Source organism: Fopius arisanus, unplaced genomic scaffold (assembly GCF_000806365.1).
Source record: "Fopius arisanus strain USDA-PBARC FA_bdor unplaced genomic scaffold, ASM80636v1 scaffold00068, whole genome shotgun sequence".
NCBI lineage: Eukaryota > Metazoa > Arthropoda > Insecta > Hymenoptera > Braconidae > Fopius > Fopius arisanus.
The window spans coordinates 73,268-100,378 of record NW_011887807.1 but is presented as its reverse complement, the minus strand read 5'-3'; the positions used below and the strand labels follow the sequence as shown (position 1 = coordinate 100,378).

The 27,111-nt window shown below is 39.0% G+C and overlaps 1 protein-coding gene across 1 annotated transcript in view; it reads left to right on the top strand.

The window, feature by feature from the left end:
* Positions 1 to 26,729, top strand: part of LOC105269355 (uncharacterized) — a 58,225-nt gene extending 31,496 nt beyond the window's left edge. The window contains exons 3-8 of the mRNA XM_011309509.1: positions 253 to 452; positions 3,815 to 4,018; positions 8,403 to 8,630; positions 9,980 to 10,434; positions 12,680 to 12,977; positions 24,980 to 26,729. Of these exons, the coding sequence (XP_011307811.1) occupies positions 253 to 452; positions 3,815 to 4,018; positions 8,403 to 8,630; positions 9,980 to 10,434; positions 12,680 to 12,977; positions 24,980 to 26,415 (2,821 nt within the window). The 3' untranslated portion in view covers positions 26,416 to 26,729. The remainder of the gene's footprint in view (positions 1 to 252; positions 453 to 3,814; positions 4,019 to 8,402; positions 8,631 to 9,979; positions 10,435 to 12,679; positions 12,978 to 24,979) is intronic.
* Positions 26,730 to 27,111: the final 382 nt, after the last annotated feature.

Below are 27,111 nucleotides of genomic sequence, written 5' to 3'. Positions count from 1 at the left end.
GTTTTTTTTAAAAGGGATAGTGAATCAGGAAAAATTAACTCCCCACTGAGAGGAAAGATCAATCCTATTTTTTTTTATTCAACTGCGCTATGAAAGAAATATATCTTCACATGGATTTTCATCAGTTTTGCTTTGATCGTTTTTCGGCTCGCATTAAAGACTTTTATGACAAAAATTGCCGTAGAATAGTGCAGAATATTTCTAACTAACTTTGAAATTTCGCTATGTGATCAAAGATTCGTATGATTGCAGATTCTTCGTCTATGGAACTCGAAAGGCACGGTCTGTACCCATGGAAGTAGCTGCCGATGACATGAGTGAAAAAGTAAATAATGCAATTGACCCAGAATTGACAACCAAAGTCATTGTTCATGGGTTTGGATCAGGCTGTGATCATATCTGGGTTTACGAGATGAGATCTGCTTTAATGTCGGTGCATGACTGTAATATTGGTACGTGGTATAGCGGTCATTCGATGAACTTATTCCTTCTTGTAATTTTTTTTTATGCGCCTAGTTGTTTCCAAGAAACATATGAAACAGTCTTAATTATATGTCATAAAATTGGATCTTTGACAAAAAGAAAAGCTGATGAAATCCTCGCAAACTCTTCCCTCCCATGCATTGATGGAAGAATTGTTTTGCTGTTCATAAGATGGGATAACATTGAGTAAAGGGCCCTATTGAATTAGGAGCAATTGAACACTCGTTAATAGTTACTAAACGATTCAGTTGAGTGTTGAGTGTTGACATGTCCCGCGAAATGGCCATTAGTTAATAGCTACTGAATCATTAATTGACCCAAACGAAACAGATTGTTAGCTCACGATTAATGACGATAATAATAATATTAAACGTGAAGTCGATTATATATCGTATCCGACCGATCCTCACGAGAAAGTGTCCAGTAAAAGAAACTTCATCGCATCCATACTCAGCTTATATTGCACTATTCCACGAATACGGGAATCGTATCGCATCCACTGCACTGGCCTGAAAGCAAAGGTCTCACCAACAGTATTGTCAGAAGGTTTTTCTTAGAACCGTTGACCAGGAGGGCCGAACAATCTAATTGCTCCTCGGAATTCATGACTGTCACTTCGTATTTAGATCCCATTTTCCTGATCATGTTGTAATAATCCGTCGGCACATAAATATATGTAGTCTTCTTCTTGGGACGCTCTATCGCCGCATGATCAGAATCACACTCGTTTCGAGTGTGTCCTCGGTAAAGAAATTTGTGATCAATAATTTTCTGACTGGGTTTCTTTTGCAGTGCATAGTGATACATCACGGGCAAAATTGAATTTTTATTCTGTCCAGCACAAGAATCCGACTATAAAATGACATGCTCCATTACATCGGGAAGAGACATTAGAAATTTGAAAATGCCTTAAGCGACTTCGTTGGCTCCTCTGGAAGCTATTCCTTAATGCCAGATTTAATTGTGGCTTTTACCATTAGTGCAATCATGGCAGGTCAAATTGAATGTCCAGAGTTGCCGAGAATAGAATATCTGTCGTGTAGGCAGGCTGGGGATTGGCAAGCATTGCTGGAGGTCAAATGTAGCCACAATTATTTTATTGTTACTATTTTTGGCAACTTGTTTATCAGTTTTTTTTCGCCTGATAAGGTGCAGATGCGATTTTTTCGTGAGCATCTCTTTGATTTTCGGCACGTTCTAATTCAGTCTTCGAAGTTTTGAGTTCCATCTGCAACCGATTACACGTTTTACAGGTGTCTGTTTTTGGTTGTTTCATCGATAAACCCAAATTATGGAACTCTCATTCATATGACCATCTCGACACTGGATTCGCAAAGTATTTCTCATTGTATAACTTATACATGGTAGCCAGATTTAAGTGAGATGCGAGAAATTTTTTGGAGGTCTTCTGCCGGGAATAATGAGATTTGTAGGCTGGAAAACTATTCAGATGGGCACGAATTTCAGAAAGCCTTCCATTTGATAAATTACGGGTCGATGAGTGATGTCCTCTCTTATCCTTAGACGGAATCCCAGCGACACCTCCTAATTTCTTCGTGACAACAACTTCGATAAATTTGTTAGAAATATTGAAAATGCGTTGGCAGCAACCTTTGCAGATTGAGACTGTTTTCCCGTTCACTGAGACTCACTTTTCTGGTAAGGTAATAAGCGTGAACACATTCACTGATCACTTTTCCGAGTATTCGTGCTCGCCGATCGCAGCGCCGCATGTTATCACCACGTTTACTAGTTAATTGCTGACACGCAATCACTGCGTTTACACATACGGGCAAGAGAAAACCTTGTCTTCAAATGATTTTAACATACTCTATGAGTAAATGATTATTCCACTTGACATGGTAATTCTTACCGTATAGAGTAATAGAAATTAGGTTGCTCCATAATAGCTAATACCATTCGACGATGGTAGAAATATTCATTATAGCACTCATGACGAATTGTTATATGGGACACTTTACCATTGTGAATATCGTCAATGCTACTATTCCCAAGTCGGTCTGTCTGCCATGTCATCGTAAGAACCACTAAACGTATAGTAGCTATTTTCTCTGTTCGACAAATTATTAAATCTGTTGAATATCAATCTCAATAAAATGATCTCATTTGTTTTACTTGAGTTAATGCCAAACTGTGTTCTAGAAATAATGATTTCTTATCTCTGAATCGTTCTATTAGTTTTCTCATTTTTTGACGTCTTATCATCTGTTATATTATTACTAGGTTGGAAAGTAATTTTTCCCATGCACTAATGGTAAACTATACCAGTCAACTATGGGCTCCTTTACTATAAATGTACTATAGTAAACGTTACCATGTGAAATTATATTTTTGAGTACGTCCATCGAGAGTCTCACCATCCCCTCTGATAACCGTTACTTCAGCATATTGTAGTTATTACTGTAACACAGTAATGATTATCAAAGGATAGTCATTCCTACTCGGCGTGACCATTCATATAGTTCTCTCTGGCCCTTTTGTTTGTGTACGCCACCTGTATTGTTTTCATGTTTGCATTACACGACAATATTGTTGCTCTTTTTTTTTATTAGTGGGTAAGTGTATTTCGAGGAGTAATTCATGTAGATAGACAAATTAATCAGCTATTCCCAATAAAGGTAGTGAAGAAATTTATTATATATATAAATCTAATCTATTAAACAATCATCAAAATTATTTACGAGATTGAAAATAACAGGTAATGTGCATATATATGGACTTACTCAAATTTCCAAATTTCTCTGAGCTGTTATTCCCCTTAATACCTGTTAAAAACAAATGAAAGAGCAAAATTGACTCGGGTTCAATCAGTTCTATACTTGGATGGAGTAGATCGGTCCAAGTCGACCTTTGGTGGGGCTCATACCATTGTGTTTCCGTCATGACCCCTGGGTCATGTTAAGTGCTGGTACGGCTTGAAACTTTTTGAAAAGTGCTGCACCAAGCATTGAATTATTGTAAATGCCTCATAACATTGTTATGACATTATTAACATTACTAGTAAATTAACTGCTTTTGAAAGGAAAGCGAAGGATAGGGTATCCATACAGCTACATGAGTAGCCAGAATAATGAGGGAGATAGTTACTCAGTTCCCACACAGAGAATATCTATTTACTGCACTTATATCTCAAATAGAAAAAATCCATGATATGGAAAAGTTGGAAACATGAGTCACCATATTAACATATTACCAAGTAAAGTATACTCCCATCAAGTATAAAATAATGTTGATTCAAGTATATTTTTTATTCGTGTATTTTGTGCCTTTTTCTCGGCTGTTTTCTAATGTCATGTTTAATTGCCTCAAGTTTGTGTGGACTGGAGTCCAGGTAGTGTTCTTCCGAATTATGTGAGAGCTGCCGCAAATACTCGTCTCGTAGGAAGGCAACTAGCGAAGCTGATTAGAGGACTTAATGTGTCTCTCGAGAAAGTCCACTTTATTGGATTTAGTCTGGGAGCTCACGTTGCGGGATTCGCTGGAGCAGAGCTGGGAAATGTATCGAGGATCACAGGTATGCTATTTTCATCGCATTTCTCAGCATATTAATAATCATTTCAAAGATGTTCTCTAGGCGCCCTTTTCACGGCTTGTGCTGAAGAACTTTGAGTACCTATTCCATTGAAATTGTTTTTCCAATAGTGCCAATTTCACTGATACTAACGGATGTCAGAAGTCGATTGATGAAGTCATGAAAATCTAATCCAAAAAAATTCAACCGCCCTCTACTAATGCCTTTTCATCAATTAAACATTCACATTCAATACGATTCATCTCAAGACTCTCTTCAAAATAAATGACTTTACAAATATTAACCCACGAAAGTGACAGGGGTGTTAACTTTACTATTGGGCAGTCACTGCTGATCGCCCGAATTTCTGCTTTTTTACATATCAAGCTTTCATTTGTTCAGAAAAAACTGGTTCTTATTATAGTAGAAATTATGATTATTGCTCTTTAATTTGAAAAAATGCAAACTTAACCACTATTATTTACCGTTAGGTAATTTACAGAGTAATTCGAATTTCGAAGGATGTTTTAAGTAAATACAGAGCATTGCAATCGGACTGAACCATAGGCTTGATGATATATATATAGTAGATTGCAAAGCACCAACTGTCTGACTGTTTGAAAATGAACAATAAAATTTAGACGATGCATTTTTAATAATTATTTTTCCGTCCAAGTTTCAGCCAATAGAATTGCATCATTCGACAAGGCTGCTCGGTATTATACTGAATATTTTTCGAATGATTTGTCTCTCCCCTATATACATGAAGCAAAAAACTGTTGGATCGTGTTAACTGACTGAAATTAAATGATTGAATTTAATGGTCTTATTCATCGAGTAAAATATCCTTTCTGGATACTCATTGTTTCGATTTTTATTACATAACATTTGACTGAACGAATGGTTTTTTGTTAAATATTGTTCTTCTTCACAGACGAACTTTTCTGTTTTCCCCGCTAGATTTCGAATTCATTGATCATACATTTCTTGCTATGCAAATTTCTAACATCGTTAACTAACTAAATTCGGTCGGCCTTTCACCGGAATAATTATCGGGAAATTCCGGCAGTGATCGTGACTCATCGGTCAACGGTCACCAGCCAAATCTTTTTACCAGGGAATATCAACCCCCCCTCATCATTCAGTTCATTTTCGACAGTTCATGCGAGAGTATCCCTATCTTTGAACTCATCAAAGAATATTCATGAGGATTTTGGCGAGGTTGAATCCGTGAATGTCAGAAGTGTCTGGGACAGAGTAGTCAGCCTGGAAAACGACTTCGAAAGATTGGTTTGAAGACTTGAGAGGGAAGCGATTGTTTTGAATTCTTTTCTGAATTCTGTGCGAGGAATGGATCCTTGTAGATTAATTTGCTGTTGTTGTTCTGTTGGTTGATACCACAGTTGAGTTCGTTGACAACGTTGACAGACATGATGTTGTTCAAGTTAACATTGGAGTGTGATTGGTCTTCCATCGTGGAGATGTTAGATCACCATGGCGGGAACGCCGACGAGATTAGGGCGACGCGTGGCCAGGGCACGGTCCACTTACGAGATAAACTGAGGATCGGTACTCATCTGACTGTAGATTCGGCAGCTCGAAGTGATCCAAACTGATGCTCACCAAGAGAATAAAAAAGCACACGGGAGGAAACAACTAAATTAGCAGGAATACCGTAGCTAGGTGCGCGCACTTAGAAATACGTTCATAAACGTTGAAGGCTTATGGCCGAAAGCAAATAATGAAAGTATTATAACAGGAGTACAGGCCGTCCAATTGGGGGACATCAGAGTGCTTGCAAATTTATCTGTTATCGGAGTTACTAGAGGGCTAACAGCGTCATTAAGAACAAATACCGCCGAAATTCAAACGCGGAAACTTTAGCCACCAAAGCTCGGATGAGCACTCCATTCAATTCGAATTGAAAGTTCTCCCAAGATGAGTGTGTGAATGGTTAAATTGATGAATGAATCCAAAAACCAGTGGTTAACAGAACACAGGTGTCACTTGTCTGTTTTATTTCTATTAAGTGAACTTGATCTTCTAAATTTAAGGGTAAAACAACAAAACTCGAAATTAAACGTTTTACGAGACAAAAGTTGGAGAAAATTTGAGGAGAGCAGCTGCTAGCAGAAAGCTTGAAGTGAGACTCACTTATCTGAACTTGAACTTCTAAGGATTGAGTACATTAATCCTCACTAGTCAAAAATTGCGCACGTAAACTAGTCCTGAAGGAAGGAGAAAAGTAGATGTGCTGAAGAATTGAGAAGTGGCGAAAAGGGGGAAAAGACGAAAGTGTGACGCCGCAATTTTTCTCTTAGAAGAACCCCATCAAAAGATGCTTACAAGATATTATAATTCCTATTATGATTCTGGATTATCTTCGTGATCAGAGAGGATTATGACAAATACCTCAGCATGGACATTTCTATAAGGATGGAAGATGAAATTGTATCACATATAACCACTGGATAAACCCTACACTGTCTTGAGTGTATTCTGAAACATTTCAAAGAAAAAAATCGATATAATAAGGAAACAAACAATACATTTGGCTACTAGTGCGGTAAGTCAGATATTTCTAAACGCACGTGCAACGCATACAATACTTCACAACCAAATTTTTAGGAATATAAAGAAGCATAAGGATTCGTGATGAGGAATATCTCTCTATGCCACGAGTCTTAATAGGTTCACATTGCAAGTAACGCCTTTTAAAACAGCCTTTCTGTTTATCTACCCGATGTGGTACCTGTAGCGGCTTTTTGTGCCAAGTTCAGGTTTTCCTCCGCGGAGAAGTCTTGATGAGGACACGTATGCTGCGGTTAAATCCATGAAGGTTGGAAGATGTGCTCGGGCATGTTGCTCGGGTTGGGAAGGTCTTTTTAGGTTCACCTTTCCAGTACGGACGCAAAGGCGACGAGAGACATCACTACGAATTGTTCATGTTGGGACATGCTCAAATGTTTGAATTCACATTTGGCTAATGGATTTTTTTTTTCGGTAAACGCCTGACCAATATGTGATCTACTAATGGTCCACGAGGAATAATTATCATTGAAATATTAATTTCTCGATTCATTCAAGTGGCCACGTTTTGTGTCATCTTTTTGTGTGTCCACTGTCTGTCATCGCACCAGCTTGTATTATATAGAATTTTTTAAAAATATTGGGGCCAACAAGACCGCTATGCCATTGTCATGGTGCTGAATAGCACAAAAGGTGGCGCATTAACAATCATAGCTCCCAACTCAATTGTTTCCCTGAAAAAGGTCTTCACAACCTTAATCAGAACGTCTAGATTGGTTTGATGCACGGACGTTAACCGTTCTCCCAGTGGTTTCAATTGAGACCTGAACTTTCTGAACCAGAAATGATGAGGTTATAAAGGAGATAGATATTTCCTTCATCTATGAGTGAAATTAGGTAATCCATTAAATGCAGGTATCCTCCAAATGCAGTAATAATTTTCTCGAAACCGTGCGGCAGTTAGGCAGTCCATGAACTAATCTAAACAGACGAGCTAATCTGACTTGCATGACTTTCCAATGATTCCAAACTAATTATGAAATCCACCTGACGTAGTGCATATAATAATGACTCAGCTTCCATGTTGATCCTTGAATGTTAAATTTTATTATTCTCGCATTAATCTAAAACGAAATTTTATTCACTTCAAAGAAAAGAGCGACATTGATGATTTATAATGTTAAACTTATTTATTCAGCCGATCTTTTTTTTAATAATAATAATCAGGCCACGAATCAGGAAAACTAGTGAACTCGTTTATTTACATTGAAAGTACTTTTTCCCCTAGTTAATTGGTGGGTAGCGTGTTACTGGACAAGGGCGTTGTAACAATTTCCAATTTAGGTAGCAAAAAGGGAATGGAATTCGTCCGTCTTTCCCTCGAAATTTATGTAACTGGCCTACGATCCATCAGTGACTGATTCGTTCGAAATCTTGTCCCGTATTTGAACTTTTCCACATATTTATTATATTTTAACTCTTTCCACCACAAAATATGCATGAGAAAATGTAAATAGTATATTACGCCACAAGTGCGTAATGATTTTTTTGGCTCGTGGGAGGGTTGTAACACAAGCCGTAGGCGAGTCAAAATCTATGGCATAAACACCATTTTATGGCATAGGTGCCCTGAATCATGCAATTCTAGTATCGCTTCGGTCGGCTGAATCGCGGATGCTCGGCGCTATGACATAAAATACTATACGAAACTCGTGCGTTATGGTCTCTTATGATTCGTACGATTGTGAAACTTACTTTCGGTTCGCTTTACCACTTCCCACAAGCAAAAAAATTCATTACGCACTATAGCTAGTGAAACGCATTTGAATTGATTTGACCGTAAATATGTATTCCGCAGGTCTCGATCCTGCAGGTCCCCTCTTCGAATCTCAGGATCCTCGAGCACGATTGGATGAGACAGATGCTAATTTTGTAGATGTGATACATAGCAACGGGGAGCAGTTAATCTTAGGGGGATTAGGTTCTTGGCAACCTATGGGAGACGTCGATTTTTATCCGAATGGAGGAAGAATGCAAAGTGGATGCTCAAATCTCTTTGTTGGTGCTGTGTCTGATATCATTTGGAGTAAGATATTGTTTATGAAACTATGCTATTTACATCCTAGTGGGAAGAAACAAATTACTGTTAACATGCTGTAGAAATGTGATTTTTATATTGTTTTATTTGTGATTATAACTTTGCATTTCAACCGATTTCATTTGTACTGAACTATCGAATCGATCTATAACAATTCTTTTTTTCAATTTACGCAGGAAACTTTTTTTGTAGATCATATTCGTAACCGATATTTTCCGGAAATTATTGGAGCGCGCAAAAAATTTGAGAGTAATCAAAATATAACAATTGACAGTCAATCATAATATGGAATGGGAATGTCTAATGCTACTGATAGTAAATTGCCCATTTTCAATTACTTTTCGATAAACTTGGTAGATTCTTTGCAAACACCACCTGCCTGTATAAATTTTCTTCATTGTCACTATTTTTTTATAACAATTGACGGGATTTCCATAACACAATTTTAAATCCCAATTTCTGTGTCAGTCGAAAGTCTAAAATACTTAGTAGAATATTCGGATTTAAATTTCAACGAGTCTGGTCGGTTGGAACAATCACATCAATAACTTCCCGGTTTTATTCATTGGTCTATCTTATTTTTATTATATACCCGTATCAATTCAATGCAAGATCTCATTGTACTCCAAGTCCTATCACGATAAATATTCATCTATAGACATATCTTGAAAAATGTCGAAACGTGTTGGAAAGATCTTGCACCGTCAAACGATAGAGATAATTTGATTTTATATTTCCGGGGTGATTACAATAACTTCTATATTCTGAGATGTTAAAAATGTCCAATTTCACGGCTTCCATGGGACGGAGATAAAAATTTATAGAAACTAGATTACTTTATCCCACTTTCTTTCAACATTCTGGAGAATCTTCTCAACATCCATTTTGTTTGTCAAACTAGCACATGAAGTGAAAATGAATGATAGTAAAATAATGCTTACGTAACGTATTACTCAACCTAAATTTACGTTCAAAGCAATAGATTTAGTTGCAAAAATCAATCCCTTTGATAGATCATAAACACTGTGAGAATGAATTACTTTTGAAAAGTTTTGCATAGAGCTTTTGGTTAGTTTACCGAAAAGTTTTTCAGTTTACTTATGGTAAATATGTTTTCAAAACTTATGAAAAGTAAGATTCATACTTTTCAAAAGTTTTTATAAAACTGAATAAAATACTCAGTCATAGTAATTTTCAGATCTTTCATCCGTAAGGAAGTCGCTGGGATGAAAGATTTCTGTTCATACTTTTTAAAAGTATTTTCCTCACTGATGAAAAGTAATCGATGCTTAGAGTGAAGAACCAACTATTTTTTTATTAATTATTATTTCTTTCAGCTGGATCCATCGAAGGCCGATCGCTTTGCAATCATCGCAGAGCTTATAAGCTTTTTACCGATTCTATCAGTCCAAAATGTCGTTTCCCAGCATTCCCTTGTGAAAAAGGGTACGATGGTTTACTTCAGGGCCATTGTTTCCCATGTGGTCAGGACCGTCCATGTGGAGACATGGGATACTACTCTGACTCTTCCAATGCACGTGGGCAATTATATCTTGTGACCAGAGAAGAAGAACCATTCTGTGCCCATCAGTACCAGATAAAACTTTACAACAGTCGCAGTGAAAGACCCACAAGGAGTTATGGTAAATTACAAGTTACACTTGTTGGTGCTGGTGGATTCAACGAAACTTTCACCATGACAAAAAAGGATGATGAAGAACTAATGGTTGGAGCAATACTTCATAAAATTGTCGTGCCTCATCCAGTTATTATTAATTTAGAAGTCATTGAGGTAATTATATCCCTCCATTTTACTGAATCATTTATCACTTAGTAAACATCAAACATTTCAACACTTTGCTGTAGCGAGCGAAAGAGAAAAAATGAACTCCAGCACGATCAATAGATATATAAAAATCGTGTGAATCGAGTTCTCTATTTATTTTTAATCCATAATAGATGGACTGGGAAATATTACTTAGTTTAAAATTACTTATATAAATTTGCAAATAAATTGAACTTTTCACGACACCTCCTGTCACACTTTACTACCACTAATCATATTATAGAATTTACTATAGTATGTCTTGGTAGAAATCTCCTTCGTCTCGTGCCCTTCAAACGCCTAACCGTTTCACAACGTTGCCACATTCAACCACCAGTTCGCGAAAACCTCTCCACTTTTATACACTTCTTTCAGTATTATTATGAGTCCATATCAGAAAAAACAATACAAAATATACGTATCAACCTTATAATATCAATTTTCTAAATTTTTATGAATTTTAAACATGACATGCTATAAGACTCTGTACTTATATGCCCACAAAATATCGCTGAAAAATTCCTCCGATGATCCGAAAAATATGGAGACACGAAAAGTGGCACGTATTATCTAAATCAAACAAAGAGTGCTAAAGTGTAAAATAATCCGAATATTTGTAGATATCATCACTATCTGTAAATCGTATTTATCGGATATCATTGGGATCAGTTAAAGTCTTTATTTACTTATAATAAATCGTTGAATTATGGAAGGAGTTGATTCTCTCAGAAGAGTATTCTTAAGTACTGCATGAATATATATAATTAAAACCTCAACGCAATAGCACATCTGGTCCCAAATGTTGTGGAAGTACCTTAATGAATTTAATGAACGATTTCATTTTTCTCAGGTGAAATCATCATAACTTGTAAAAAATTAATTTTCATTCAATTTAAAATAATTTTAATAAAAAAAAATCTTTATTCCTTCAAGAAAAAGGCGACTATCTCAGAAACTAGGATCGACAACGTGAGCCCTTTTCATGGGGACGGCCACATTTTGTTTAATATACTAAGATAGAAAGATTTATGATAACTTCTAAATGTACAGCTTATATTGTCAGCTGCTACTCGCTGCCTTAGAATATTAGCCATGGATTGTTTTGATAATTCATCATTTCTATTATTTGATATTGTACACGTCGATCTTATTAAATGATTGAATGAATACAATCTTAGATTTAGGAAACGAAAATGAGAAAAGGAGAGTAGCAACCTAATGTATTTGGCCAGCTGTGAACTATATCCAGTGTACAATGCATCTTCAGGCTTCATTAGTATATTTCGTCAGTAGGTCGTTAGGAACTTTTTTGGCGATTGTGACTTGCAAATGCAATCGTCGAAAGTATTAATTAATGCTACAAGGGCTGAAAAGTATTTAGGAAACGCATTTCATCTGTTGTGATGATAAATGTTGGTGCAATGCTGTTTAGCATGCTTAGCATATGCTAATTTATGTTACGAAGCGCCACCAACCGAGTATTTTCATAGCCCTCGGGAGGTAAGTGAAAATTATAAACAATAAGCGGCCACTTACCTCCCTAAGGCAATAGAAGTACCAGAGCAGTAGAAGTGAGCGCAGGTCGAGTGGCGAACAATATTTTATGTTACTTGGCTCGCCTTAATCTCGTACTTTTATTATACTTTAATTATAAAAATCATGATTAAAAATTTCAAAATTAAATCGGTTCTGAACTCAAATTATCGTGTCAGATGACTGACTCAATACGGAATATACGTGACAGAGTTTTGAAACATCGATAGTCTCGAGGTTTATCTTTTCTATAACAGGATTTTAGAATAGGACCTCCCTGGCACAATAGAAGTACTCAGTTGGTCGGGCCTTGTAACATAAACTCACATATGCCACATGAACTGAAAAGCATTTTAGCAACATATTTTATGACAATCCATGCCTTCGGCCTTCGATCTGGATTCTAATACAATACGTTCCCAAAATACTTTTCAGCCCTTAGCCTAATTTTCCATCTTTTCATGCAGTCCTTAGGCAGTGTTTTGCGATCGTGGAACGTGAAGATTTGCTCCCCTCACGACATGAATTGCCGATAACAATTCCCTAGTTTCTAAGGGAATCTTCGAGCTTGACGGTTTCAGTTCTGCATGGATACATCATCTGGCTTGGATATAGATTGTTTATAGATAACATAAGAGAGTTAATTTACCTTTTTCAATATAAATGAAATGATTTCTAGGTGAAATACACAGCCTATAGTGGATGGATATCTTCTGGTCTTGTTTCCTGGAGTATCGATAAGGTTTCCATCTTTGATAGCTTCGGTAAAAGCCTTTCAATCTGTCGCCGAGGGCTAATTCTCGAATCAGGGCATCCTGTACAACTTCCTTTGTTCTCCGGGGAGTGCAATATTCCTGAAGAATTGGATACTTTTTCTACTGACTCGACAGGAAACGCCACGAATTCCTCTTCAAGTACAACGAAAGCATCGAACGATTCTGAAGGAAATGGCGCAAGGAATAAAACTAATGGAATAGGTAAGATGAAATAATAGAAAAACGCCTTCAGTCTAATTAAAATAATTATTGTATGTATTAAATTCAGTTAGCATATAGTGGCGACGTTAACTGGTCAGTCTAACATTATATTGCACATTGAAATTTAGTGAAAATACAAAAGAAGTTGGACACAGTTGTAGGTGCACTTGATGTAGCAAGGAAATAATTTTTTATAATGATGCTACTTTTATACTTCTTTCAGAGTAGACTAATTGTTTTCGAGCTCGGTTTAGCAACAGAATTCCATGTCGTAACACGTGTTGAGGAAATATCGCTGTCTTTTATCGTAGGACATCTTCGTCATATTTCGGTGTAATTTAGACACGTTCGACCCGCTGATCTTACCATTCTCGCGGGAGCAAAGACTTACGCCCTGGCTCTCATAGTGTAAACCAAGTTAATTCGCTGTAAATAAATCGATTCTATTTAATACGTAAAATCGAGTGTTGTACGTTAATAAACCAATCCAACTAATACTGACCTTTAATTGGCGCTATTTTAGATCAGACCTTGAGAACCTCTGCTCTGAGAGCAAATCATCACTAATCATTAGATTAGTGCTTAATAAAGCCCGAGTCAAAATTTTTGTTGGTTTGTCGACTTAATTCCAACTTCGATTAGTCCGTTTGCGACGTTTAAATGACGTTGCGAATCGACGGACTTTCGACGTAAATATTGGGTTTTATTTCCAAATATCCCTCATTTTACGTTGAAAATCTATCGGAGCTCAACGGACACTCAACGGGCTTTCAACGTCAATTCTCCTTTTGCTGGGCACGGGGCCCATCCCACCCTCTACGATATCCCCCTCCCTTATAAATAATTAGAGTTGAATGAATTGCAAATTTTTATTAAAGAATAGAAGAAAGAAGTTATTAAAGAGTTACATTGAGTTAGTAATTATAAAAAATAATAAATCATTATTACATAAAAATTATGTGAAACATTGCAATAAAGTCAAAGCCAGTGGTAAATACGATAATCGGAAGACGCCGTTATGATAGTTGAGGGTACGTCGAAATCCCGAGTAGCAATTGAACGGGTTTTCGACGTCCGGCGACCATTACGTTGAGGTCGGTCGAAAGTACGTTGAAAAATGGGCGGAAAATTTCAACATCAAAGTGTGACGGTACGGGCAGCTAGAAGTACGTTGAAAAATCAACTAAAATTCTGACTCGGGAGGGTAGACGAGAGTCTATTCTCGCTGAAATCAACCGACATGGGGGTAACGTCAGAAAAAAGGAAAAGCGGAAAAATATGTCCAAGAGGAAAATTGGAAATTTTCCATGCCATGCTGTTGTTTATTTGAAAAACTGAAGTTATAAATTAAAGGTGGAAAAAGCCGGTTCAATTCTGACGCGAGGAACAAATTGGAGAATGTTATATTCCAGCAATTATGTGTTCATGACATAAAATTGATTTTCAGTAAAAATTATTCCTAAATTTTTCAGTTTATTAAGTGCTTACCTAAGTGTGAAGTGTATTGTATTGTTTATTACATTGATATTACAAATGTTCTCTTTTGTTTTACATCGGTATATACCCCTTTCCTCTTTCCTTTAGTTAATATAAGATAAACCATATATATGTAAAACTTTTTCCTCTCGTATACCCTTTCGGGTCTTTACGATTTGTTCCCTTCCCACCCCCCAAACCCCCTGTACCGCATTTGCCGAAGGGAGGGAAAAACCTCATTCGAGGGGAAAAACCTCATTCGAGGGGAAAAACCTGCCCTGGTACAGTCGTTCTTTTGACAGGACTACCGCTCGACAGTGAAACTGCGAGATTAGAGCGCTATAAATTTTGACCGCCGGTGCCCGGGATCGAACCTGGATCGTTGGCATGCTAGTACGCTAACCGCACGGCCACTACCGTCGGTGTCATATATATGTATATATTTAATATACTTAATAACATTTTAATAACATTTTATATCTTATATCTATTTCAGTTTCTCTTTTAGTCCTCTCTCCTTTCCTCCTCCATTTCCCTCACTTTTTTCTCTATCTTTCCTAGCGTTCCACATACCTTTCTATCCGTCTGTCCCCTCAGCATTTCCACCATTCTCTCTCTCCATGCTCGGTCGCTGCTCTGTTGCCTCCACTGTTTCCACCAGCTCTCTTCTTCCTCTTCTAGCCTCCCCATTAGTACCCCGCAATTTATCACATGTTCCAGCACTTCCTTCTCTTTCTTACATGCTCTGCATGCGTCTTCTATCATCCCTGTTCTGTTGCCTCTTAGTGCGTTCCCGCATCTCCACCTTGCCCATATCATTTTCTCTTCTAGTTCTAGTTTCCCATCCTGCCAGTACCCTTCCATCCTTGCATTGTCCTTTATTTCCTTATAGTAGCTACAGTATCTTGATCTTTCAATTCTTTCCCAGTCCTTTTGTGCCTCTTGATCTCCCAAGATCTGTGTCATTTCTTGTATCCTCTCTATTGCTTCCTCGTTTTTATCGTTCCACAGCATTTCCAGGAACTGTCTATCCCCTAATTCTCTTAATTTCTTTACCTTCCCTTGTCCCCACCTTGTTGCCTCGCCGTTCTTAATTCCCCTTAGTTCTGCTCGCATACATCTCCTTGGCCATCTCTCTTTATCCATTTTATTCATTTTCACCAGGAATTTTGCCGCTCTTCTAAACGCTTCCACTTCCACGCTAGTGACTCCCGCTTCCATTCTCCATATGTAGTCTGGAGTGTTCCTCGTCAGTCCCATGCTTGTCTTTATGTGTCTCTTTTGTACCTTTTCCACTCCCTCCTGTCTCTTCCAGCCCCACAATTCCACTCCATATAGCCCCGCTGCCTTCACCGTCGTTCCCAAAAAGTATAACCTCCTACTCAAGTCCTTTATCCTTGCTCTCGTCATTTCTTCCCATGCCTTATTTGTCAATATCTGCGCCTTTCCTGCGAGCTTCGCCGTGTGCCTTGTGTGTCTGTTCCCTGTGGTGAACCAATACCCTAAATATTTAAATTCCTTTACTACCTCTATTTCCTCTCCTTTGTAATACCACTTTTCTGGTTTTCTCTTTCCTCCTCTCCTAAATACCATCACTTTTGTTTTTTCCGTGCTTACTTCCATCTTATTCTTATCCGACCATTTTTCCAGTGTCTTCAGCATCCCTCCTAACTCCTCCTCACTTTCTGCTATCAAGGCCGCGTCGTCCGCGTATAATAGCGTATAGACCTTTCCCCCCACCCTCGCATCAATCGCCATATTCCGCCTTCCTTCTTTTTCTCTAAATCCTCTACCAAGTCCTGAATGAAAATATTGAAGAGTAATGGGCTAAGCGGGCAGCCTTGTCTAACTCCTTTTCCTGTCATGAACTCTCCCGTCGTTCCTTTCCCTGTAATTACCCTGTTCTTAGTTTCCCCATATATTCGCCTTACTATCCTTAAAAATTTTCCCTCGATTCCTAACCTCCTCATTTTTTCGCACAGCTTTTCTCTGTCTACCTTATCGAATGCCGCCTCAAAATCGATGAACCCCACATACAGTTTTCCTTTTTTCTTCCTCAGCTTTTTTCCTATCATTGTGTTCAGAACAAATACCTGCTGCATTGTGCCTCTCTTTCTCCTGAATCCTGCCTGGGCTTCCGTCAGCTTTCCTTCCTCATCTAGCCATTTCCCTAGCCTCCTGGCCATTATTCCTGTCAGTACCTTATAACCTATATCTAGCAGCGATATTCCTCTATAATTTGCTTCTATATTCACATCTCCTTTCTTGTGAATGGGGAATATTGTGGCTAGCCGCCACCTATCTACGACTTCTTCCTTTTTCCATAATTCCTTCATAATTCTTCTGAACTCCTCTTTCCCTACCTCTGGTAAGTTTTTCCAGAATACCGCCGCTACTCCATCTCCGCCTGCCGCTTTCCCCTTCTTCAGCCTTTCTATCGCCCTCTTTAGTTCCCAAGCTGCCAATTCTTTATCCAGGTCCGAATCTCTTTCTTCCTCCTCTTCCCCTCTTTTATCTACTTCCCTTCCTCCCTTTTTTCTCTTCCCATTTTCTCTTACAGTCCCCCTCTGTCCCTGCTCCCTCTTGTACCTAGTCTCGTTTTCCTCTTCTGAGCTCCCTCTTATTTCCTCTCCCTTCCCTCTCTCTTCTACCTCTTGTTTCGGTCTCTTTTCTCGTGCCCTTGTCTCTTCTTCTTCTAATAATTCCATGAAATGCGTTTTCCACTCTTCTTCCGTCACATAATTTCCCCCGTTTCTCCTACCTTTCCTAAACCAGTTTAATGCTTTCCAAGTTTTTGTCATTGTCCTACTTGTTGCTACTTCTTTTTGTTTTTTCTGTATTCACTCATAAATTAATCTCCCCCTTATCTCCCTCAGTTTTCTTTTTGCTATTTTTATTGTACTCCCCCTTATTTTTCCAACTTCTTGTTTTTCTGAATTTTTTCTGGCATTTGAACATCTTTTTTCTGTTCTTACTGTATTCTCCGTTGTCCCACTCTGCCCTTTTTTTCCTTGTTCCACCACTTTTCATTTTTGCTTTCTCTGCTGCCTCCACTGTTATCCTTAGTAGATTTTCCCATCTATGATTAGTCCCTTTGTCCTCTTGATTTTTATGTTTCCAAATCTACTGCCATTTTTCTCTGTACTTTTCCTCCCTTCCTTCTTTCCATCTCAGTCTATTCCCTCCCCCTCTCTCCTCTTCTTCTTCCACCCCTCTCATCTGTCCTCACTCCAGTCTATATACCACTGGCCGGTGATCCGATCCTTCTTGTTCCTCCACTTTCATTCCCTTAAACCATTTCGGCTCTTCCTCATCTTCCAGCCTCACTAGGACATAGTCCAGTGTGCTGCCCAACCCTGCCCCCTCTCCAATGAACGTAATTGCTCCCGTCTCGTCTCCTCTAGCTCTGCCGTTTTCCACTAAGAAAGCTGTCTCTTCACACCAGCCTATCAGCTTCCTTCCCTCTCCTCTCTCTGTTTTATCCTGTGCTATCCTTTCTCCTATTCTAACCTCTTCCTCCATTCCGCATGATGCCCATCCTTGCAGCTCCCCTATTCTAGCGTTTAGATCCCCTGAAATTACTATCCTTGCCCCCTCTCCTTCCTTGTCCTCAACTGTTATCCCTAGCGCCTCCAATACCTTGCCCATGTTTTTCCTATCATTATTATATGTGCTTATTATAATATATCTCCTCTCATTTTTTCTGTCTCTTATTTCCACAATTATATTGTAATGCCATTCCTCAACTCTCCATTCTGCCTCCAGCGTTTTCCTGATTCCTACCAAGTGTCCTCCGCTAGCTTTCCTCTGCTGTGCTTCTTCACCGCTGTCTTCCCAAACCACTCGTATCTTCTGTCCAGTTTCTCCCTCCACTTCTTTAACTCTTTCTCTTCTAGATGCGTTTCTTGAAGTAATATCACATCCATCTTTTCCCATAACTCTTTATTCCTTTCGATGTTCCGTGCGTTCTCCACGTTCCAATGCATACAACGGAGTGGCCTGGGTTCCTTTTCCTTCTCCTTCTCCCTTTTCCTCCACACGAAATGGCCGGGAGGTCTCCCTTCTCCCTCTTTCCTCCTTCTGCCTTTACCCTCAGCTCTCCCTCTAATTCATCCCATTCCAGCCTGTGTCCCTCTACTTGTATGCTGTTATAGGCCATTTCTGCCTCCATTCCTATCCTCCTCCATCCTCTTGCCTGTTCTTCCATCCATCTTTTTATCTCCTTCTGGCTCTCCGTCCAATCATCTCTAAAGTACACTCCCCACCCCCTTCTCCGCAGTCCTGATTGCCCTGCTATTATTGTTAATTTGTGCTTAAACCCTTCTACCTTTACCCTCCAGCCCCTCTTCTCACATTTGTCCAGTCTTTCTACTCTAATTTCTAGCTTCATCTGTTTCCTAAAAAACTTCTCCAGTTCCTCCTTCGTTCTTCTACTTAGTAGTGTCAATCCCTCCATAATGAGGTTCTTCTTCCTTATTCTTCTCTCCCTCAATTCCTCTTCCCACTCTTCTTCTGTCAGTCTTTTTGGGCGCTTGTCCTCCGTTCTGTCACTCATTCCACTCTCGTCTGTCCCTTCTTTCCCCTCCTCTCTCCTGTTCCTATTCTCTCCCCTCATCCCTGCTGCTCTCTTACTTCTATTCACCTTCTTCCATTCTTCCGGTCCTCTTGATGGTGACCTACTTCCTACACTGTGCTCTGTCTCCTCTCTCCTTGCTCTCTTCTGACCCTCCATTTTCCTCATACTCTCCCCCCAGTCTCCCTCTGTTGTCCCCCCTTGGGCGGCTAATCTCTTCTATGCTCTCCTCCTGGTTATTTTCTACTCGCCCCTGAGTCCACCCTCTACCTCTCCACCCTCCCTCCTTCCTTGTTCCCTTTCCTCCCTTCTCCTTCCCTCCTTCGTCATCTCCACTCCCGCTGTTGATACCCTCCCCCTCCTCTATCCTACCCCTCCCCAAACCTTACCTGCTTTCTGAGCTCTCTTAGTTCTACCTTTTTCCGATCCAGTTCTTCCTCTTTCCGTGCCAGCCTTCCCCTTAATGCCTTTACCGCCTCCTCACTTTCACCCCTGCATCCGCACCTCACTAATTCCCTCCTTTTGCGCTCACACTCCTCGCATATTCCACCCCTTCTTTCGCTAATTTGGTTTTTCTCCAGTCTTTGGTCCCATTCAGCTATCCTCTTTTCCCAATGTTGCTCCAGGTCTATCATTTTTTCTTCCCATTCCTTTCTTTGTTCCTCTTTCCAGGTCGTCATCCATTTCTCCAGCCTCCTAACACATACCCTTTCCGCTGTCTCTTCTTTCCCTCTATTGTTCTCGTCCTCTTTCTCTACTTCCTCTAGTAGGTCTCTCACCTCTTCTCCTTGCCAGTCCGGCTCCTGTGTTCCTACCTCCTCTCCGGCCTGTGTGCTTGCCCCCACCTCCGACAGCCTTCTTCTCTCTGACCTTTTTCCTTCCTCGCTTTCTATTTCTGTACTGTCTCCGCTCCCGTTTGCGTCTTTCTTCTCCCCCTCTCCTGTTATCTCTGGCTCCCCTGTTTCGTCTGTCGTTTCCTCTGCGCTTCCCTCTTCTTTTTCCTCTTCTCCTCCCTTTGTACTCCCTGTACTCCTGTCACTCCCTTCCTTTTTTCCCTGTGGGGTACGCGGGATCTCTTTCCCCCTCGGAACTTCTTTTCCCTTAAAGTAATCCCTTATGTTTTCTTTCTCTGGTTTCTCTGTCTTTCTGGGGCGTCACCTCTTCGTGGGCTTGGCCTCTTCCGTCTCCTTTTCCCGTTCCTCACCGGTCATCTCTTCTATTCCTTTCTTCTCAATTTCAGCCGGTGCTTTTCCCGTGCTGCCCTCTCTCCTTTCCTACTCCGAACTCTTTCCTCTCTCGTCCTCGCGTCTATCCCGCTCAAACTCGTCCCCTCTCTGTTGTATCGTACTTTCCTCCTTGCTCTTCCTCCTAACCCTGCTTTTTTTCCACACCACTTTTCACCTTCAAAATCCTTCTATCCTCCTTGTTTTTTCTTTGAACCTTCACATTTTCAAATTCTTCCCTCCACATTAAGCCACCTTTTCCACTTCTCCACCTCACAATCTCCGGAAAACCTAGACAACCCTCTAAAAACCTACCGATGCGTTCGCGTTCGCGGTCACGAGCTCCCTCAAGTGTGAAGTGTTTGATACGTTTGACATTTTCTTTTTTTTTTTTTGAATGGCATCGGCCAAGAAAAAATTTTGGCCCTGAATGTCCAACGCTACGCGATACCTATACACGACACAACTACCCCCTCCACTACCTATAAATGCCTTTCAATAATTATCTCGAGTAGGGAATACGAATGAGAATATTGCCCTCAGTAGAACTATATAAATCGTCTATGCTCTTTTCAATGGTGCTCGAATTTTGGAAATCAATAGTTAAGAAAATACGCGCATAGTAACGGTCCCATATATACAGATTCTCATGATTTCATATTATGTAATGGTCAAAATCAATTTGTGGTATTGACAGCACTGCCTCAACCGAATGCGAACTAATGTACGTACGAAATTGAAGCATTATCAACCATGGATTTCAATGTGGTACGAACATTCAAGGAAGTAAAATGAGAACTCAACTCTATTCAATTGAATACTAAATTCAATTTTTAAAAACACAGTCTATAATATATGAAAGTTTTTTTTTGACTTTGAAAGATCTATGGAATCTATTGAAACAAACAAAAATATTTTTTTCTAAAAAATATACCAAGAAAAAGTATTGTGTAGTGGGCTTACCCTGAAAATTTGTGGAAATAAATAGAAACAAAAAAAAGCATCAAACAAAATTTCTGTATGATGAAAAAAATAGTTGAACGAGGACCAAGGTTCTTGGCCCGGATTGGAAAATGGTGAATCAAATTAATGCTATGGAGTTTGACAGAGACAATGAAATAAAAAAAATCGTGATAAAAATTTTGGTCTTAAGACATGTAGAAAGCAAAGTAGAAAATTTTTTTGAAATTTAAATGAGGACAATATCAACATAAAAAATGAGATTAAAAAGAATTCTCACACACCCTATGCAGAAATTCAACGTGTTAACTTTCCAGTTTTTCATTCATTCTTCATTAATCGCAGCGGGCATTTCTGTAACTTGTCCATTTGACGGATGCTTCATGGGACGATCCGTGAGCGACCCTGAGAAATTAAATAATTTAGGTGTTCCTTTGAGAGTAATCTGATATATTTGCTCCTGAGTTGAAATATCTTTACAGATTGGAAAAGAAACCGAGCAGATTCCGTCATTACTAGGAAAGATGTGGAAATTTTCAAAACCTAACATGAGAAAATGGCTCTATTATCGCTTATAACAATTAATCTACTAGATAGAATAAATAATGTGGGGTAGAAGAATCGCATTTAAATCTTCCAATTTACATATATTTTCACTGGGGCAAATGGAAGAATTAACTTGTCGATAACTTGATGAAAATGTAGGTAAATCAGATTTTTCATACACTATGTTGAAGAGCAGTAAATGTCCTTCAAGATAAAATCAACTGAATGGGCAACGCCTGTTGTTCCAGTATTGAAGCTAAATTGTCAATTATGGTTATGTGGAGATTAAAAGATGAGTGTAAGCACACAAATTGATATTTACAGATATTCAATCCGACGCTTTACGGATTTATTAGCAAAAATTCGTCAAGGATGGGTATTTAGTAAGATAGATTTGAATCACGCGTATCAACAGGTAGAACTACAAAAAAAATCAAAACTACTCACAACATTTGGGACTTAATTAGTCTCTTCAAGCCCTTCTTGGTAATCTGCCGGTCTTGATATTTTTGGTATGAGTGCCCACCTGATCGTCTTTTTTGTGGCCTGTGAGAAAATAGCTTTGTTGGCTTTTTCACATGTTTCCCTGTTTGAAAGCTAGGAGTGCTGTGTTCAGGTGCAGACCTTTTCATAACCTCCACCGTTTCACAGCTCGCTTCACCGCTCGTTTGAATAGGAGTCCCTTGAGCTTGGAGGCTTGAGCAGCCCTGAGTGCTTCCTTCTCCTTCTTAAACCATCGGAGGTAGCCTGGTATCGGAGGGCACCGTTAGTAACGCAACTCCTCTCGCGCCACACAGCCTTCGGCACGGTTTGGAAGCATCATGACAGCATCAGTCCGAGGTGTCTCCATCTGAAATCCTACTGAGGTCAGGTTATTCAGTGTGGCTACCTCCTATCTGCCACCTGGAGACGCGCTCGGTTGGTCGCTCAACCGTGCTCTCCGCATCCCAGTCAAGGAGTTTAGAAAGACCCGAGTCGATCTAGTTTGAATTGAAGAAAAACGCAAACGAGTGTGTCTAAATCTTTGCACCGTATCAAGTGTAATATTTATTTTGTATGTTCATGAGAGGTCATAAACTGACAGTAAAAAGCCCAGTTACCGGGACAAACCTACCCTTGAATGGAATCGAGTCATTTATTGCGCCTTATACACCAGAGTATTCCGTGATATTTTTCACGGCAAAATTGTTCGTTTTAGAGTAATTTGCACAGAAGGCCTATATTTTTTAGTCCTTCAATTTACAACCGTTCAAGTATAGTCTGAACTATTCCAATTGTCTGATCTCAATAGAAGTTACGAAATTGAAATGTTTGTAGACAATTTAAGACTGAAGATAAAAATTGCATAGAATGTCAGAAAACATGATGATGTGGGCCCAAAGCTCGAATATGATTACCTTCCGTCAAGCTTCCACCGAAAAACATGATTGCCAACTTCAAAAGTTCCTTGTAGTCTTTGTAGTCGTAGGTTTTTATCTTGTAATTGGAAATAGTTATCGAGTTAATTATATGAATTTTCGATTGAAAACAGAAAAATAGGAAAAATACTATTAATTCAACTCGAGATGAATAAGTCGTTCCTATTCACGATCAATTGTGATTCAGCATCTGTCGTCTCTGGGTCTAATGCATCTTCCACTATGCCATCGTAAATGCGGAGTGTAAAATGTATCTTATCAATGTTTTACCACTGCCGTTAAAATCTGTTGAAAAAGGGGACATCAAGGCCCGCAGCAATTCCCATACATGAGTCGAACGCTGCTTTCAGGAAGAGTTCAAATATCTGATGCCGGATAGCTAAGTTTAAAACATCTCCCTTAAGCACGACCTGTATTGGTGGAAGTGGTGTCGAAATCTTGGCAGCTTCTGCCTCTAACGTTGCACTTTCTATTTCAAGTCTTGAGCCACTAAGCAATTCATTAGCCTGAGACAACAAATGGAAGTCTTTCAATTTTCTTGATTTTTCTTCTGGTGCTACAAATTGCTCGCCATCTCAGTGAACAGTTAGAACATTACAAGTCCTGTTTTTACGATTGTCCCGAATTTGATGACTTATAGATTCACGTTGCAATGGTTGATTTCGTCGGATAGTCTCACGACTTAAATGAAGATCATCTACCCGTTAAGATTCTAACGTCATGCCACTCATTATATTGCTCGCTGCAAGTACACAAGCCATGCGATCATTAATTTTACCTCTAGCCAGAATAGTCGGGATGTCCGGATTCATTATCTTTGATTTCTTACACTGAGGTGAGGCGGCAACTCCATAATCGCTATCTACGTCTGTGTTATTCCCAGTATCTTTCACTAGTTCATTGACATCTTCCTCTTCATCGCACAGATAATTTCGTAAACTGGCAGCCAGTCGACTTGATTTAACTGTAAAGTGAAGATAGAGCTTATATTACCAAGAATAACGATAGTGGAATCGAAATTTGGAAACTCAAAGTGTCTAAAATTTGTACTTGAATTACTAATGATATTTTCACCGATTATGTTGACAACCGATTATGTTGAATATGAGCACTTCGCTGCATTGAGATGCAGAAATTAGGGCCATAACTATTATTTCTGTTGAAAAGTACACTTAATTATAATGAGTAATGTATAAAAGGAAAACTTATTAATCAATATGTTTTACCTCGCTGTTTCTCGATCATTGGTCTTTCTTCTTCAGGTGTATCATTATTGGTCCATGTTCCAGTGTCGATAATGATATCCTGTGTAGTCTCAATAAAATCGAAATATCTTCATTTTTCATCGAGTTAACTGCCTTCAGTATGAAAGGCTATCAACTTCTTTTGATATGAGACAGATGCTTCTTTCCGCGGATCCAACAAATAACCCAATTCCAATATTCCGGTACCAATGCGTTTACAGCATTCCATGCCCGGACCGACACTTTTCCTACCTGAAGTGAACCGCCATCAAACCATCTGACTTTTCATCAAGGTTGTTGTCGACCGACTACTAGTATAGGTCAAACATTGGATGAAAATTTAGAACCAATTGCGCTTTCATTAGGATTGTTTTTAAAAATCACAGGAAAATCATAGTCATGTTATAGGACACTATCATTTTGTAATTTAAGCGAGGCAAATTAGGAAACTCCATTAATAATGGGCTATTCTAGTACACACGCAAGAGAATATAAAACTATTAATCATAATATTACCTCCTCGAGGAATATTACAATATTCATATGTAATTTTAATTTTCAGGTCCCTTCACAACGGACCAAGGCTTCGAAACAAGCTTGAACAGAAAGGACAGTTACACGGCAGACTTTCCCTCAGATCGTACGCATCCGTCTAAAAACATTGGACCCTTTACAAAGGATCAGAATCTCCGAGTTTACGAAGACACTCTTGCAAATGCCACCGAAGATCCCAAACAGACTATTTGGACCTTCGTAGATCTGAATGAGGCGGGAAACGCCTTGGATAACCTTGAAACTGAATCAGGACGAAGCTTCCCCAACTCTGCCTCCATCGCTCAAGTTTCTAAAGCTACCTCCCACTCCCAGAACCCCATATCACCATCTGCAAATACTAGAACTTTCACAGAAATTCAAGAACCCGTTTTGCAAGTCAAAAAGAAGGAGATGGGAAGATCAATGCGGCTCCCTGAAATAACGGAACCCATTCTTACACCCCGAAATACTCGACAAAACCAAGATACTCATCTCAAAGACGATGACGATAGACAAGTATCTGGTAAAAATGATGATAATGATTTGAAGGTATTCACTGTACAATTTTTACCAGAAAGATTGGCGGGAATTTTGGCTCAGGCTGAGAGATACGCTCGGCAGACACTTCTTCCTTTGATTTCTCAATACACACCGTCTTTCATTAATAGTCCTCGAAAAGAACGTTTGAAGTACTTCCCTTCTCTTTCAGAAATATCTCAGGATGACGATAAAACGAGTGAACTAACTGCATTCAATAGAAAAGGCTTTGTCACTAATTCTCCTATTGGAGAGAATAAGGGAAGATTCAACGAAAATGTTTCAGAAGATAAGGAGGAAGACTGGGTTCCGATTCCATTTTCGGCAGTTGTGCCGAATGCAAACGATAGCAATGAGAGCAGTTTCAAGAATTCTGATAATTCGGAAGGAAAATGGATCACTCGAAATGAGAAGGCATTAGTTACAGTACAGCAAAATGGAGTTGAGATTAACAGTGAGAAAATTTTGGAAAATACCTCAATAGTAAATGGCACAGGTACTGTAGGCGGGAAGACTGATGATGATAATGGTTGGGTCCCTATAATCGATAGATTGAAGAATCAAAGTTCAAATATGCCTACTTTAAATGAAAACAATACCTCTTCAGTCACCCCTTTGAATTCCGATGGCGGGAAAAGTGACCAAAAATTCATTCCGTTGATTGATTTCCAAACACCTGATTCAGCACTTAATGATGACCAAGGCGGTATAAAAGTCAGGTCAACAACTGAGGACATTCTTCCAAACATAAAAAAAAATGAGGAGAATAAGGGGGAAATGAAGAGTAGCTTTAGAATGTTGGAGACTCAGGCAATGGCCTTTCCTTACGCTTATGAGAAAAAGACGAATCCTAGGACGATATACATTCCATTAGTTCCTGAAGAGGATATTACGAGGAAGATGAGTATGAGTGGAACGGAAGAGTGATCATTTTCATTAATTGCAAAAATTTCAAGGATGAATAAAATGAATTCAGTTTGTATAGAAATTCGACGCATGTTATACAAATTAATGCACTGATAGAACGGTTTAGCTATGGTTAATCAGTATAGGCTTGAATAATCAACCGATTGTTCGTCAATAAGAAACGAATTTTGATTGGACTAAACGTATCATTCTTTCAGAGTAGTTTAGTAACAATTGTTGAAAATTCTTTTTTTGTATAATGTTATTTATTATTTACAAAAAGTAATCCTAATATTTTATCATATCGCTCATGTTTAAGATAATTGACCAATTAATAAAACATGATTTGTATGACGTATTCAATCTTTATTGGTAAATATGTAGTATAGATCCACCAAGCGGTTCTCGTTTTTATCGTATATCATACAGTGGAGTATAAATAGGTGTCCATCACCTAATTAAGGTTGTGTAGATCATTTTTGAAGGAGACAAATAGTTTCGGATGATTTTTTATACCTGACTCCTTGTGTTCCTCAAGGGCCATGACAAGGATGTGGTCATGCTGTCAGTCCCAAAGATAATACATGATGGCACACTGATAGACAATGGACACACAAAAATATGAATGATTTAGACAATCCTAAACCCCACTACTAACCATTACTGATTGAAATGTCATGAGAGAGACACCTCCACTGCTCTCCTGTAGCTATGCAA